This window comes from Mustela erminea, chromosome 20 (assembly GCF_009829155.1).
Source record: "Mustela erminea isolate mMusErm1 chromosome 20, mMusErm1.Pri, whole genome shotgun sequence".
Taxonomy (NCBI): Eukaryota; Metazoa; Chordata; class Mammalia; order Carnivora; family Mustelidae; genus Mustela; species Mustela erminea.
This window is the reverse complement of record NC_045633.1, coordinates 8,118,699-8,133,811: the sequence shown is the minus strand read 5'-3', so window position 1 is coordinate 8,133,811 and position 15,113 is coordinate 8,118,699. Positions and strand designations below refer to the sequence as shown.

The window sequence follows — 15,113 nt, the reverse complement described above, 5'->3', positions numbered from 1 at the left end:
AGAAGAAACAGACTCTGACGGTTGTAGAGTCACGAACAAAGAAAGCATAGGCAGATGGAGCAATAAAGCTATGGCATGACACCGACAGCATGAGAGGAATAAAATACATTTCACTGATGAATATGGTCCTATAGATTACCAATAAAACAAAAATATAGGAACCTCCATAACAAGCAAATAAATGCCCTTTTTCACAAATAGTCTTTTTTCCCCCAAGGCTTGACTCCTGAGTCCAGGTGGGAAGGAGCTCGGCTCCCACCTTCTCAGGCGCAGCTCTTCAGAAGGGGGTGGCCGGGGGAAGGTGTGGAGGGGCGTGAGCTCCACCTGTCACAGGGGCAAGTGTCCAGGAATGGGAAAGGCACCGTGTGGTTTCACAGCAGAAATCAGGCTGCTGCATTTCACATCGTGCTCCCTACCTTGCCACAGAGGCTTCTGGAACTCAGGCCTTCCCGGCATCGGTCCGCGCCACGTGGGTCCCACAGGCAGCATCTCCCCTTCCATCCTGCGCAGTCTTGAACACAGAAAAGGAATGGACATTTCTTAAGAATTAAAACACCACGTCCTCTCCTAGGCGCTAAACAGCAGAGCCGTCACCCCTCCAAACCGTAAAAACACACGTCAAACTCTCACACCTGTGTCTCAGGTAGGCGTTCTCCCTGCTCTGCTGCACTATCCTCCTTTCCCAATCCCGAGCCCTCATCTGTGGGATAAAAACACACCCATCATCGGTTGTGCCAGACTGTGCCCCAAGAGAAGACGAGGAAAAGGAAAACACTTACCCAGTTAGCCACAGCATTCCTCTCCTGCACTGCGATCTGAAAAAAGCCAACACACCAAAAGCCCATGTTCAGGGCTCTAAGGGCCACCACCGTCACCTGCAGGGGGCGCCAAGGGGTCAGTGTGTTGGGCACAACTCAGGTTACCTGGCCTTGGAAGGTGAACTCCGCCTCTGAAAGCTCATGTTGCATGTCTTCCACTTGTTGTCTGAGGGACAAGTGTTTTCATCAGACAAAATCCAACATGGGGTGTGATTTTCCATCATCTGCCCAAGTGACCAACCTCCTCTATCAGTCCCCTCATACATCAGATCCCGACACAAGAACCACTTTCACCTGATTATAACTGGACAGTAGGATCAAAGCTATTGCTACAGCCTTCCTTAATCGTTTTCCTTCACCTGCAGGCTCAGAATTGAATCATTTCCTTACCCATTTTCAATCCTTCCCTCAGTTATCACATGACAAGTGTCTTTGGTCATGAAGCTCTATTCTCCTTGAACTTCTATCCTCGCCATGGTTCCCAGGGTTGCAAAGACCACCACCATCAGATGGCACTACAACGTTTATAAGGAAGATTCATCCTAGGACAAAATGCTCTCCTCAAGATTAGGACAACTGACACCAAGGACACTGGTGTGGAGTCAGTTTCCACAGAGTCACGCCAGCGCTGGGGATCAGGACATGTTTAGTAACGTAATTGTTTTGTTCCTTATCTTTCTGTGGCTGTTAATTCTCTCTGGATATATCCTCTGAATTTTTGTGTATATGACCTGAGTCCTAATAATGTACAAAGATGAGGAATCCAAAGGGAACGGGGATTTCAGGAGCCAGTAGTAGGTAGTGTCTGGACTTACCGATACTTCTCCATTTCTTCTTTAGTCGCCTTCAGATTATCCTCAGCAGCTGACAGCTCATTCCTGGTTTCATTCAGATCTTTAATGGTCTCTTCTAACTTCCTAAGATGGGAAAGGTATGTACATTGTCCAGGAGACAAGGTCCTGAATTTCTACCATTTATCCTCCCAAGCACACTTGGTGGCCTAGGTTGGAATGTCCCCGCTAAAAGCACAGACTGACAACACAACAGGGAGAGGAATGAAGGCCCCATTTAGGGTTCAACGACAATCAAACTCTGGCTGCTGCCAAGTTCCCTCCAATCGGGACTGTCTTTATACTTCCCTACTTCAATTCTTTCACCATGTCACCAAATAACATTGCACTCTGTGCCCTCTCAGAGTTGGTCTTCGTGTTCAGTCGGTGAAGGCTCATTTCAATTCAAAGTGAAAAGCCAAGCCTGACCAGCCACACCCATTAGGATGAAGCAGTGGCCCATCATTAGTCTCACACCTCCATGGGGAGCCCTGATCCTCAGACCAAGGTTGGGCAACACAGTCAGCCCAAAAGGAACCTTCCAGAATGGGGACTCACTGGCATGGAAACTCACTCCACACATCTCTAGGCTTGAGAAGTACAACCCCTGCCCCCTCTTGAAAGATCCTGGTGTAGGAAAAGGCCAACCGTACTGCCAAAAATAGGTCCTCAGATAATCCATGGGAACTGTCACATACTCAGGGTGTTTTGTCCAGGGAACAGACTTCAGATGGAAAACTGTCAACTCCATTGAGTCAACCTTCTCAAATACAAGACCAAGTTCATGGATGGTGAAGGCAGCAAACGGTGATGTTAGCAAGGCTGGTTGGCTGGGCTGCCTCGGACTCTTGTTCATGGTGTTGATTCAAAGGTTTCAACAGGACACATGTCAAGAATCACGTGCAGAAAGACTTTAGAAACTGAGACAAAACCTCTAGAAAGAGAAGGACATGAGCATCTGCTTCTGGCCTCTCAACTATCCTGCAGCAAATGGCTTCTGGAGCGGCAGTCAATGTGTGGCCCAGGGATATGGTGTTGAAGAGAGAAAGGTGGTGAGGACACTAGACCTGCCCCAAGAAGAACTTACCAATGAACAGAACCCAGGTGCCTGTGAGAGAGAGCGGCCCCTACCCCTGGAGAGGGAAGAAATAACACAAAGCTGTTTTCCAGGGAAGACAGGGAACAGTTTTGCTTTTCAACAGGAATGAGGGCCTCCAACGTCCTGATCTCCTCCTGAGAAACAAAAGGAAACACTGGACAAGAGAGCAAACTTGTGAGTGAGTGCACCCAATTTCTAAAAAGCACATGAGGAAACATGAGAACCAGATGGAGAAGGAGGGAGCCTAGGAGAAAGTCAGCCTGGCAGTGGGAGCCAATCTCCCCAAGACACATCTGTGAATTCTGGAACAGGCGAGTGAATACAAAGTAAATGAACAAACAACCTTTTGGGGACAGGTTGGAATGCAACAAGCAAAGTTCCGGTTCAGCCAGCAAAGATGAGACTTAGTAAAACTGCAGGCTTTGGATGGGATCCGGGAGAGTTCCACCTAGAAAATCATGTGGAGGGGCACAAGGGTGGCCTCGTCATTAAGTATCTGCTTAAAAGTATTTGATTCAGGCCATGATCCCAGAGCCCTGGGATCGAGCCCCACACTGGACTCCCTGTTCCGCGGGAAGCCTGCTTCTCCCTCTCCCACTCCCCCTGCTTGTATTCTCTCTCACTGTGTCTCTCTCTGTCAAATAGGTAGATGTACAGTCTTTTCTAAAAAGAAAAGAAAAACAAATCACATGGACAGGAAATACCCTGACCTTCTTAGCGACTGGGCTGCACGGAATGATCTCAGTTGTGCACCAGATGAAGGGACCCAGGATTGTTGGAGCCCCAGCCCACTTTCCACAAAGAAACTTTCCTGGTTTCTGCAGGAAGAGAATTCCATTGTTCTCTCCACATTCTGGACCCAAGTCTCATGCTGAACAAGAATTGGACCTAATGCAGGAGTGGTAAGAGCACGTGAGGAGAGTGAACCTGAAAGGACAGTGCAGACTGACCCAGAGGGGATCCAGGCATCCAAGTGACTAATGCTGCTACCTGCCCCCGCAAGTCCTTAGAACAGAAAGGAAAATGCAGGTTACACATATCAAAATAGAAAGGGCAGGCACAATTCTACAAAATGCCTTTGGCAAACATACTCTACGATCCAATTCCAGAAGTTCCAAATACAGTTATCTAGACTTGACGCCACATAAATTTATACAACCGTATTTAGGACAACGCAGCAAGAGCTTACTCTTCTGCAGTCCGTTTTTGTTGTTCCGTGAACTCCACCATCATATCCACTTTCTTCATTAGCAGGTTCAATTCTGCTTCTTTAGCTATTTTCTGAGAACTCAGGGCACTATAGCGGTCTTCCAGGAACTTTTCCTTCTCTGTAAAGGATGAGTTTCCTTTTGTATGTTTGTGCCATAACCTGAGAACTTGGTTTTGATGGGGAAGGACAAGGGCAAGACCGCGAAGGCAGGAAGGGATTCTTTCCCTGCCCGATGCAAACTCATCGCCACCCTATGGAGATTTCTTCCCCCCAAACAACAGACCTTTCAGTTCTTGGTTTTCGCAACTCAAGGCTCTCGGCACTTCATCATCCAATTCATCTTGGACCTTTAAGACAGATTTAAGAAAAGACCTATGAGGGCACCTAGCAGGACAGCATCACAGAGGGCAACAAAGAAAGGCCTTGAGGCATAAATAGAATAAGGAGAAAGTAAGACAACTGGTTCATTTCAAAAAACGCACAAATGGCTTTCTCAGTGGAACAGATATTTAAAAAAAAATCTTCTACTATATAATTGACTTGCTATCGCCCTTCATCGCTCACATATTTTGTGGGATTTTCTACATAACGTGGAGGGCAGCACTGAATGATGTGAAATTACCCAACTGTGAAATAAACCATATTTCCTAGATCTTGAAGTGGCAAACCTCATTGTGGTGGTCCCAAGTGAAATCGCAGCTCGCTGTTCAGTAGAAGCTGCAGTGCCCAGACGCCCACTCTCTACTGCATAAACAGCGCATGGGTACACTGCACTCACCTCCCACACTGAGTCAAAAGCCTCCCGAGCAGCATTCTAGGACAACGAACATTGACCTCTTACCACATCCATGGTCTGGATATCTCTGGCTATCACAACCTCTGAGAGAGCCTGTTTAAGATGAAGGGTGTCCTTCAAATTTTTATTGATGATTTCCAAGTTTTTGATGTTCTCCTTCAAGAAAATATATGGAAATATATATATGTATTGAATGAGGAACAAGGACTCATTCCTTGGGGCACTTGGGTGGCACCTGGATGGTCCAGTCTGTGGAGTATCTGACTCCTGCTTTCATTGGCCTCAAGTCCTGGTCTCAGGGTCATGGGATTGATCCCTGCATCAGGCTACACACTCAACATGGTGTCTGCTTGGGATTCTCTCTCTCTCCTTCAGGCCCCCCTCCTCACTCTTTCTTTCTCTCAAATCAATCAATCTTAGAAATAATAATAATAAGAGTAATTCATTATTTTTATTTCCATTGTTAGAACACAATGCGGGCAAAGAAAGGATTCTTACTTTGCATTCATTTATTTCCGCAAGGGAAACCTTATGTGCTCTCTTCCTTTGAGCTTTCTTTGCTTCCCTGATCTGTAAAGCACAGGAAAAAGGAATCAGAATCCCAAAATAGCATCATGTTAGAGAATCCTATCTAACAATGTGTAACTCCTTTCTCAAAGAGAGAGGCAGTGCTCTACATTTGTGAAGCTTCTTTTACTCAAGGACCACTTTGGATCCCATGAAATAGATCAATAGAATGAACTAGCCGAGGAGGAAGGAACCAAAATGAAATCACAAAAAATATTTGAAAGGGCACACATACCTTCTCCTCCCAACTGGCTATGTTTGTGCCAAGATACTTGTTTTCCTTTTTCAGCTCAACAATATTCATCTTTATTTGGTCTAAAGTAACTGAAAGGAGAAAAAAGAATTTTAAGATAATTAGCATAACCAGCGACATTGAATAATCCCAGTGGGATTGAATAATCCTACCAGGGACACATTCTCTGACACGTGGGTGTCACTAACTTGTCAGCATTCCCACTGTGCCTGAAGAAAGCAAGAACTCACAGCGATGAACAACGGCATTCGACGGTTTCCACAGCGCCTGACGGCCACAGCCAGCACCACAGATCACCACACTCCACGAGCCCCAGACACTATCCATTATCCCCGCTGGCACACATTCGATTCAATTCATTTTCCCTTGGCAGGAAAGACTCCCTCCACTTCAGACTCAATACCATGCTTTGATCCTCTCCCGTGACACGTGCTCTGTGTGGCAACATCTGCCTTCTTCTCTGAGTGTAGCCTGTTTGCTAGACTCAGAGAGCTTTCTCCTCTTGACATTTCACCAAGAGCCAGCTCATGGCAAAGTACTCCCTCCAGACCTCAGGCTGTGATCATCACTTGCCTCCTAAACATCTCTCTGCAAAATGACACCTTGTATTCTCCCTAGTCCCACGAGGTGTTCCTCCTCCTGGACTCTTAGACAGGGCAACTCCCTCCACATTGTCACTTAGACTCCCCATGCGGAAGAGAACCATTTGCAAGACTTAAGAAGTCAGTGACACATCAGAAGTCACCAAATTTATCCCTCGTCAGATTATACCCACATCACACACTGGTACCGAGAATTTTTGGCGAAGAAAGCCGAAGCTGAAAATCTTACCTTCATATTGTCGAGGCTTTACCTAAGAGAGGAAGAAACAGAGATGGGCTGGATTTCAGAACATATTACAAGTAAAAATCTATAGTTCAGCTAAATACCACATTTGTAATCCAAAGATATTAAAATAATCACTTTGCTTAGCAGAAGGAATTCGCAGGATTAAAAAAGAAGACAAAATTGGAATTTCCTGATTAAGTCATCATAGTTCACAATCCACTTCTGATAAAGAGCACAAGTGTGTATAACTCCTTTTTGAACCCCAAATCTATTCACATTTTATTCAATGAATGTTCAACCTATTCAATTTTGACAAGGGATCTCATGCAGATATTTACAACGTATTCATTATTTCACCATTTCCCTAGCTTTTTTTAATGTTAGTAACCATGCAGTTTGTGTTAGCTTTTTTTTTTTCATTGTATATATTTACTGAGATGGAATTTAAACATTGTCTTCAGCCTTACTGAGCTACAAGTATAACGTGTACAGTGCATTGATGTGATACATTTATAGATCACAAAATGATTACCACCACGGCTGATCCTTCAGCCTGCCCCATGGTTGCTTTTTGTGGTGTATGTAATAGAGTATTGCTATTCTGTGTCCTTGGATGAATTTAGTGCATGTTCCCGCCATGCTAATTACAACACAAAACATACCCAATCACTGTCAGTTTGGTGAGGGCCTCTTTCCACTCAATTCTACCCTACAGGTGCTTGTGTGTTTTTTTTGTCTTTCATGGGGCATGTTTCTGGGATGCATCCATGTTGCATGATTCTCAAATCTCCCAGATGGGAATCGTCGCAAATCATGACAGTATGCATGACCTTTTGAGTCTGGCTTCGCTCATTAAGTTCTTTGTGGAGATGAAGAACCAAGAGAATTAGCAGTAAAACATGTGGGAAGAATTTGAGATTCCATAATGGCACAAAGGGAATAGATGTTGGGGTCTTGGCAGCGCCCAGAATGCACTATTTTGTGGCCAACAGAATGGTCTGGGAGAAACTTCAGATTAGAGCATATGCTGCGTTGGAAGCAAGGTATAAGGTGATCTATATAAACCAGGGAAGCTTGGTAGGCACCATGGGGGAAACCCGGAGGGGCATCCGTGGGTCCCTTGGAAGAGCTGGTCTTGACTTCTATTCCAGCTAATTGCTGTTTGGATTTCCTAAGCTTTGCTCTGTGGTTCATGAACCAAACCTGCAGTATGGTGGGCTGGATCTCCAGTTTCCAGGCCATTTCTTTCTGAAGGCTGGGGAGCGGGGTATGGGTTCCTGCTAAGCAAGGATTCCAAATTGGCCAGCTGTTTTTTGGTGAACGTGGTTCCTTTCCTTTGTGAATGCTTCTCGAGCTTTCCTTTAGGAAGGTCCCCTGTGCTGCGACATCCCGAGATCTAGCTGTGTCCCCATGCTCTGTTCCTGTGTCTCTCTCATCAGTTTTGGATGCAGCGTTCTAGGATTCACAGTTTGTGTATAACACCCAGCGTTCCATGCAACACGTACCCTCCTTACCCATCAGCTGGCTCACCCATCACCTGGCTCACCCATCTCCCCACACCCCTCCCCTCTAAAACCCTCAGTTTGCTTCCCAGAGTCCATAGTCTCTCATGGTTCATCTCCCCCTCGGATTCTGCCCCCCTAACTCATTTTCTTCTTCCTTCTCATAATATCCTCCATGCTATTCCTTATGTTCCACAAATTAGAGAAACCATATGACAAGTGACTTTCTCTACTGGACTTCTTTCACTTAGCATAATTCCTTAATTTTTTGCAACACAATATCTGCACTGAAGTATAGAACCTGGGACTATTTTAAAGTCCTGGAAGGAAGGAGAAAAGAAGGCAGGGAGGCAGGCAGGCAAGGGAGCAAATGCTGTGTCAAAGATATGACTCTTTCCTTCTCTAGAAAGCTTTCCTGAAACTTTCCAAAGAGTTGGCTGTTTACTGAATTCACGCACAGTTAGAGCACATCAGGTGCTATGAAGTTCCCCAGACTGTTAGAAATGGAGTGTCATCAAAAAGAAGTCAAAGCTATCGAATGAGAAAAAAGAGTGGCCCATGTTGAGAGATGAAGCATAAGCCACCAAAGAAAGACAGCGGATGTGTCCAAAAAGGGGAGCCAGGCAATTCAGACTCGAGTGACACTGGTCTTATTATAGCTCAATAACATCTAGGCAAGACCTCATTTTGCACCATTAACATATTTCCCCATTCAACAGTTTTACAGGATGATGAGAGGCTGAGGCCAACCCCCACATCTTACCAGGATATTGGAATATCACCATGCTATCACAAACCAGTCCTAATAATGTTGGTGGGGAGAGTGCATCAGGGCAGGGCAATCAGAAAACCAAAGTTATTCCTTTAATTTCACATGTTGATTAGGAACCTCTGAGCTCCCCTGGCCCTTGTCACCAACCCCATCGGCAGGGGAAGTGTAAAGGTAGATGGCTACAACAAATACATAATATTTTTCTTTCTCTTTGAAGGGAAGTTTTCTCCATTGACAGGGAGAGGGGGGAATATTCCCATGTAGAAAGAAACTCAAAAGAGTTCTTCCTTCTTAGAAAGATCAGCCCTCAAGTGAAATTATGTCACAAGAGTCTAACTCAGGGTTTCCCAGAGACTAAGCCACAAAGGGAAGGGAAATACTCAACTCCAGTGCCATCTCTCCCTGCCTCACCGGTGAATACCTCAGTCGAACCCTGAGCCAGAAGAGCAAACAACCTCACCCTAACACCCACCAACCTCAGGTCCTTTACCAGGACACAGTATCTTGCTTTCAACACAACCCTACAAGACATACCAAAGGTAAAAACCATGAGACCAAGCACGAGAATCACACTTCTTGTGGCAGAAGTGATGGCTTAGCAGGCTGGGGCTTTAAAGTCCCTTCGATGTAGGATACTCGATCTAAGGGAAAATTGCACAAGTGGAAGAAGAGGTGGTACATGTAAGCATAGATATGAAACTCTAAGACTGTAACATGATTCTAGACAACACCACCAATACGGAAATCAAGAGTGCTTGAGCTGGCTTCATGAAGAGGCTCAAAATAAACCAGAGGAAAGAATCATTGACTGTAAGGAATGTCCAGTAGAAACTTCCAAAAAGGAAACAGAAAGGGCACCTGGGTGGCTCAGTGCGTTGAGCCTCTGCCTTTAGCTCATGTCATGATCTCAGGGTCTTGGGATCGAGTCCCGCACTGGGCTCCCTCCTCGGTGGGGAGCCAGCTTCCTCCTCTCTCTCTCTCTGCCTCCCTCTCTGCCTACTTGTGATCTCTCTCTGTCAAATAAATTTTAAAAAATTATTAATAATAAAAAAGCAACACAAAGACAAAAATTACAAAGACAACGCAGAAAATCCAAGACTGGTAGGTCACGGCAAAATGTGTAACACACACATAATAGGAATACCTATTCCTATAGGAGTGTGGACAGAGATATTTGAATAATAATGACGGAGGATTTTCTGAAATTAATGGAGTTCCCAAATCAAGATCCAGGGAAATAAAACATCAAAAGCAGGAGAAATACAAACATACACACACACACACACACACAATGAACAAAAAACACCAATGATGTCTGTTATAGAATATTCAGCTACAGATCATTAAAGACAAAGAAACAGTTCTGCAGGGGCGCCTGGGTGGCTCAGTGGTTTAAGCCGCTGCCTTCGGCTCGGGTCATGATCTCAGGGTCCTGGGATCGAGTCCCGCGTCGGGTTCTCTGCTCCGCGGGGAGCCTGCTTCCCTCTCTCTCTCTCTGCCTGCTTCTCTACCTACTTGTGATTTCTCTCTGTCAAATAAATAAATAAAATCTTTAAAAAAAAAAAAAAAAAAAAAAAAAAAGAAACAGTTCTGCAAATCTGGAGCAGGGGCTGGGAGTGGGTAGGGGAGCAGTAACACCTTACTCCTGAGGAAGAAAGATAAGAACGACATCGTACTTCTTTTCAGAAAAGATGCCATGAAGAAGGATGAAATGTGTACACTGTTTAAAGAAACATCGAACTAGAAACCTTTTGCCAGTGAAAGGATCCTTCAAAACACACCTCAGAGTAAGTAAGGAAAACCATCAGGAATAATGACGGGCATTATTTCAATGATGAAGGGGTCTCCATTTCTCCACTGTCCATTTCTCCGAAAGGACACAACAATTTCTAATGTGCATGCATCAACAACAGAGTATCAGAGCACATGAAGCAGAAACTGAAAATATGGCTGGTGGGAACAGATGAATCCATTCCTGGATTCAGGTGCACTGACGAGCATCACCCATCCGCTGCACCACTAACATCGGCGGAATAATTGATTCAACGACGAGGTATAGACGCTCTTCTCAAGCTCACGTGCAACAGTCACTGAGAGAGGCCATATTCGGGGCCATACAACACATGGGAACCACCAAAGGGATCAAAACTACAGGAATTATGCTCTCAGACCACAGATGAGTCAAACTAGAGATTGAGAACACAAGATAGCTGGAGAACGGCCAAAAAATGGAGGTTCCACAGCACACTTCTAGAGAAGACAAGGGTGGGAGGGAAGGTGTGTGGAGGGATGGGGGAAAGAGGGGAAGGGGAAGAAGAGTCCACCTTTTGCGGCGAGCACTGAGAAATGTACAGAATTGTGGAGCCATGTTGTACACCTGAAACTCACATTACACTGTTTGTCGATTATGCTTGAACTTAAAAAAAAAAAAAGAACATATGGATCAAGAAGGCACTTCAACAGAAATCTAAAACTCCATGAATCCAGGTGATCATCAAAACTGACATATTAGAGAGAAATCTGTAGTACTGAATGGACATAAAAATATCCAGTGACTACAAAATTGTCTGCTTATTTATGAATGAAAGTACAGAAGGTACATTAGTATACTTACAGCGAGGATGGTTCTCCACAGGTAAATGAGAAAGGCACAGGCTCCCAAGCAGGCAGTCATAATGAGAAGCTTCCACAGAACTTCAATCACATCAGGGCCAACACAGAAATGGTCAGGCAAGGAAAGGACAAGCTGAAATACCATTTGAGAAAATAAGAAATCTCAAAGACATTAACGGTGTATCTGTCACAAAGAATCTACTTTACAAACCCTCAACCGGCCTCCAGGAGGTAAGCATACCTCGCAACTACCTCCTCCTGGAGGAGAAGGAGCACAGAGGGATGACCAAGGAGCTGGGGCAAACTTTGGGGAGTGATACGTGTGTTTATCATCTTACCGTGGTGATGGTCTCCTTGTTGCTTACCTATGTTCAATATCAACAAACAGTATCCTTTGAAAAGATGTTGTGATCACATATACATTATAACACACTGAAGCTGTAGGCAAAATCTAACAGACAAATCTTAAGAGATCTTACTCTACCTACAAGCACGTTGCAAATTTGTTTCTACGGCTAACAGAACTTGAGAATGGATAAGCCAACATAAAATAGACAAGATAAGTCAATGTAAACTTAGAATAGGTAAGAAGTCAGTGACTTCTACTGTACATCCATGAAGGAGCTGGATAAACTCCTTTCGTACATTTCCAAAACTACACCCAAAATTTATGGAAGAATGAGAGAAAGCATGAATATAATGTACTAGAGGTACAAAGGAGCATGTTATATGGACAGGTGTTTATAGATTAGACAATTGTGACAGAAAAGGGAGGCTACTCGTTAATAGGATATGTAATTATTTTCCAGTAAAAATTATATTTAGAGTTATTGCTTAGTTTCTGAAAACATTAATGTTTTCTTTCAATGCTCACATTGCTTCTGAATCACAGTCCAAGATGTCTGATTCCTGAACTACATAAGGATTTGCATAATCAGGTGATCATGTGTGCTCTAAGGATATCTGTGAAGTTTAGGATCTCCAAAATGCTGATGGAAGGAATTCCTGTTACTATCTCTTAGTATTGTAATTAAATCGGGCAATAAAAGCTATAAAATTTAACTCTTTAAAGAGAGAAAATATTAAAGAATGTATTTGTTTCTTTGAAAGACAGAGGGGGAAGGGCAGAGGGAGACTGAGCAGCAGACTGCCAGCTGAGCAGGGAGCCCAACCAGGACTCAATCCCAGGACCCTAGGATCATGACCCAAGCCTAAGTCAGACACTTAACTGCTTGAACCACCCAGGTGCCCAGGAATTCTAAAAGAATACAGAATTCCTGGATATGAACACCAAGGAAAAGAACACATCATTTTATAAAAACTAGATTTAGAAGTACTACAGGTTAAAAGACACTAACAATGCAATTCATACTAGCTCACACCAAGCTTGAATTTTGTGTACACACACACTCTCTAGAAAGGAGCTCCTGAAATATGTAACATTTTCCCCTTCAGCCCACACAACTGAGGTCAGGAAAATGTGTGCTAGCGGGAAACGTACACTGTCTTTGAATAGCCACTGTCTGAAAGAGAGCCGTAGCTGTCAGCACAATGGTTGATCATGCGTATCAAATGCACAAGAGAAAGAGGCCATCTTGTCAGGAATGTAAAACACGCCCAGTCGTGGGCACTCAGTACATCTGGCAGCTGTCTGGATGCTGATACGAGTAGCTGTCTCTGCACTAGATGACAGCCACTGGGGCCAAAAACACTAGGTTCTCGACAGCGGCCATGAGCAGGTAGAGGTGGGAAATGCAAGACCAGTTCATTTAGTCAAGAGTTCAGAGACAGGGTAGAATGAGAAAGGCGAACGGATGCATGAGATGCAGCCTAGGTAGAGGGGAATAATTGAAATCAAGATGACCAAGAAATTCCCTCTTCTGAAGACTCCAGTGAAACAGAATGAGGTCTATTTGACTAGAGGTCTCCAAATGGGATAGGTCTGCCTCAATAAAAGGGTCCTTCTTGAACAATGACACTTCAGGACCCCTGTTTCATACTCTGGTACAAGCAGATCTAAAGAAGTCTACTTATTTCCAGGGGTGTCCCCTAACTATTATCTCTCTCTCCTGGGGTTACAGGTCTTACTTTTTCATCATAGAGTGAAATATTCATGCTGGGAACCACTTATTTCTTTATATTTGGACAATCCTAAGGATATCCAGAACCTTCTTATATTGGGGAAATCAACACTCTGCACATACTTGGCCAAAGAAAGAACAACTCTTTCACTTCCTGATCACCTCACTCCTAGCGATGTTCCTGTGACATATATCCAAGCAGGATGCGGTCCCTTAGTGTCTTCTGGGATTCTCAGGTCTCCATGGACCAGGAGGGACACTCGGTCCCTGGGGACAGCCTCCAAGACCAGAAGGAGGGGGCTGATTCAGAATCTGCTGAAAGTCAACAAACCCAGAAGCACAGAGCACAAAGGACCTTTCACTTTTTAACACTCTAGTCCCAACACCAAAGCTTCAGATACCCAGGGTTGTCAAACATGACAAATATAAACAATGTGCTGATAGGAAAACCAACTATACAGAAGATGGACCCTGAATTTACCAGGCTTGAAGTAGGATCATCATTGGGCTTCCAGAGGCTGATCTAACACCCTTAGCTCCTATTAAATTAGAGTTCTGACATTTTCAAAAACAATTTTAATGAGATAGAACGTACATATCACACAAGCCCCCTATTTAGGACAAAGAGCTCAATGGTTTTCAAATCTTCACAAAACCTTCCTCTTGACACTATAAACCTGGGGGGTGTTCAGGTTTCCATCCTACCAAAGCGGCTCTTCTTGGCCTAAGCAGCACAGACAGGACCCAAAACTTGATGGAAATGGCTGTGGCCACAACCCCTTAAGCTTGACTGAAAAACCTTCCCTGTTGTGCCCGGTCTTCAGGAAGAACTATCTTTCTTCTGAGGTTCCCATCAGGAACCCCACAAAACAGCTGTTATTTAACCACCATGTGAAGGAACCCAGGCAGAAGGAAGACACCGCTAGTAGCTCAGTCAGTTAAGTGACCAAGTCTTGGTTTGGATCCAGTCATAATCTCATGGTCCTGAGATTGAGCCCCTCTTTGGGCTCTGGGCTCAATGAAAAACTGCTTTATGATTCTCTCCTTCACTCCCCCGCCCCTCCATTCCCCACCACCTGTGCCCTTTCTTTTGCTCAAAGAAGTCATATTTAAAAAAATAAGAAGAAGAAGGAAGACACCACTGAAGTGTCATGTTTACTCACAGTTGGGTTTGGGGAACTGGGATATGGGAACACGAGGAGCCAGAAGAGTAGCCTTTGCACCATCATGTTCTTGTCCTTTAAAGGGGCACTGTGGCCCCAGGGAGGAGGTGAAGATGGTTGGGGGGCAGGGGAGGGAAGGGTGGGAGGGGTAGGGAGGGGTGGGGAGGGGATAGGGTGGTAATTAAGGATGGGAATAGGGAGGAAATAGGGGGTAGGATGGGGAAAGCGTTGGTCAGGAGAAGAAGGGGTCAAGGACAGTGTCAGGGTCAGATTAAGTATTGGAGGGGAAGGAGCACGGTTCACAAAGGTTAGGAGGTCAGCAGGTCAGTAAAGCATGAGGTCAGCAGGACAAATTAACAGGTAAAGTAAATACTCAGGAGCAGTTGGTATGAAGAATCCAAGTTCCACCAAACCTTCCCCTGTTTGAACGTTTCCTTAGCAACCTAGAACCCTTCTGATCTCTCCACCAATCAGCTGCCTTTGCCCCTAGTACCTCAACATGGATGCCACAGGTGACCTCGTTGATACAAAGCCCCTTCCCCCCTGATACCCCACCATGGGCCATCCCGACGACAGGTCCT

General features: G+C 44.8%; 1 protein-coding gene across 3 annotated transcripts in view; it reads right to left on the bottom strand.

The window, feature by feature from the left end:
* Positions 1–14,879, bottom strand: part of LOC116580787 (transport and Golgi organization protein 1 homolog) — a 59,299-nt gene extending 44,420 nt beyond the window's left edge. The window contains exons 1-13 of one of the 3 annotated variants that reach the window (XM_032327487.1): positions 14,533–14,879; positions 11,290–11,421; positions 6,405–6,426; positions 5,556–5,644; positions 5,252–5,323; positions 4,799–4,909; positions 4,241–4,304; positions 3,937–4,075; positions 1,634–1,735; positions 924–984; positions 780–815; positions 633–700; positions 417–511 (exon numbers count right to left, since the gene is read on the bottom strand). In XM_032327487.1, coding sequence (XP_032183378.1) covers positions 417–511; positions 633–700; positions 780–815; positions 924–984; positions 1,634–1,735; positions 3,937–4,075; positions 4,241–4,304; positions 4,799–4,909; positions 5,252–5,323; positions 5,556–5,644; positions 6,405–6,426; positions 11,290–11,421; positions 14,533–14,598 — 1,057 coding nt within the window. In that variant the 5' untranslated portion in view covers positions 14,599–14,879. The remainder of the gene's footprint in view (positions 1–416; positions 512–632; positions 701–779; positions 816–923; positions 985–1,633; positions 1,736–3,936; positions 4,076–4,240; positions 4,305–4,798; positions 4,910–5,251; positions 5,324–5,555; positions 5,645–6,404; positions 6,427–11,289; positions 11,422–14,532) is intronic. The other 2 variants (XM_032327485.1, XM_032327486.1) reach the window with 2 other exon arrangements.
* Between the last annotated feature and the right edge of the window lie 234 nt (positions 14,880–15,113).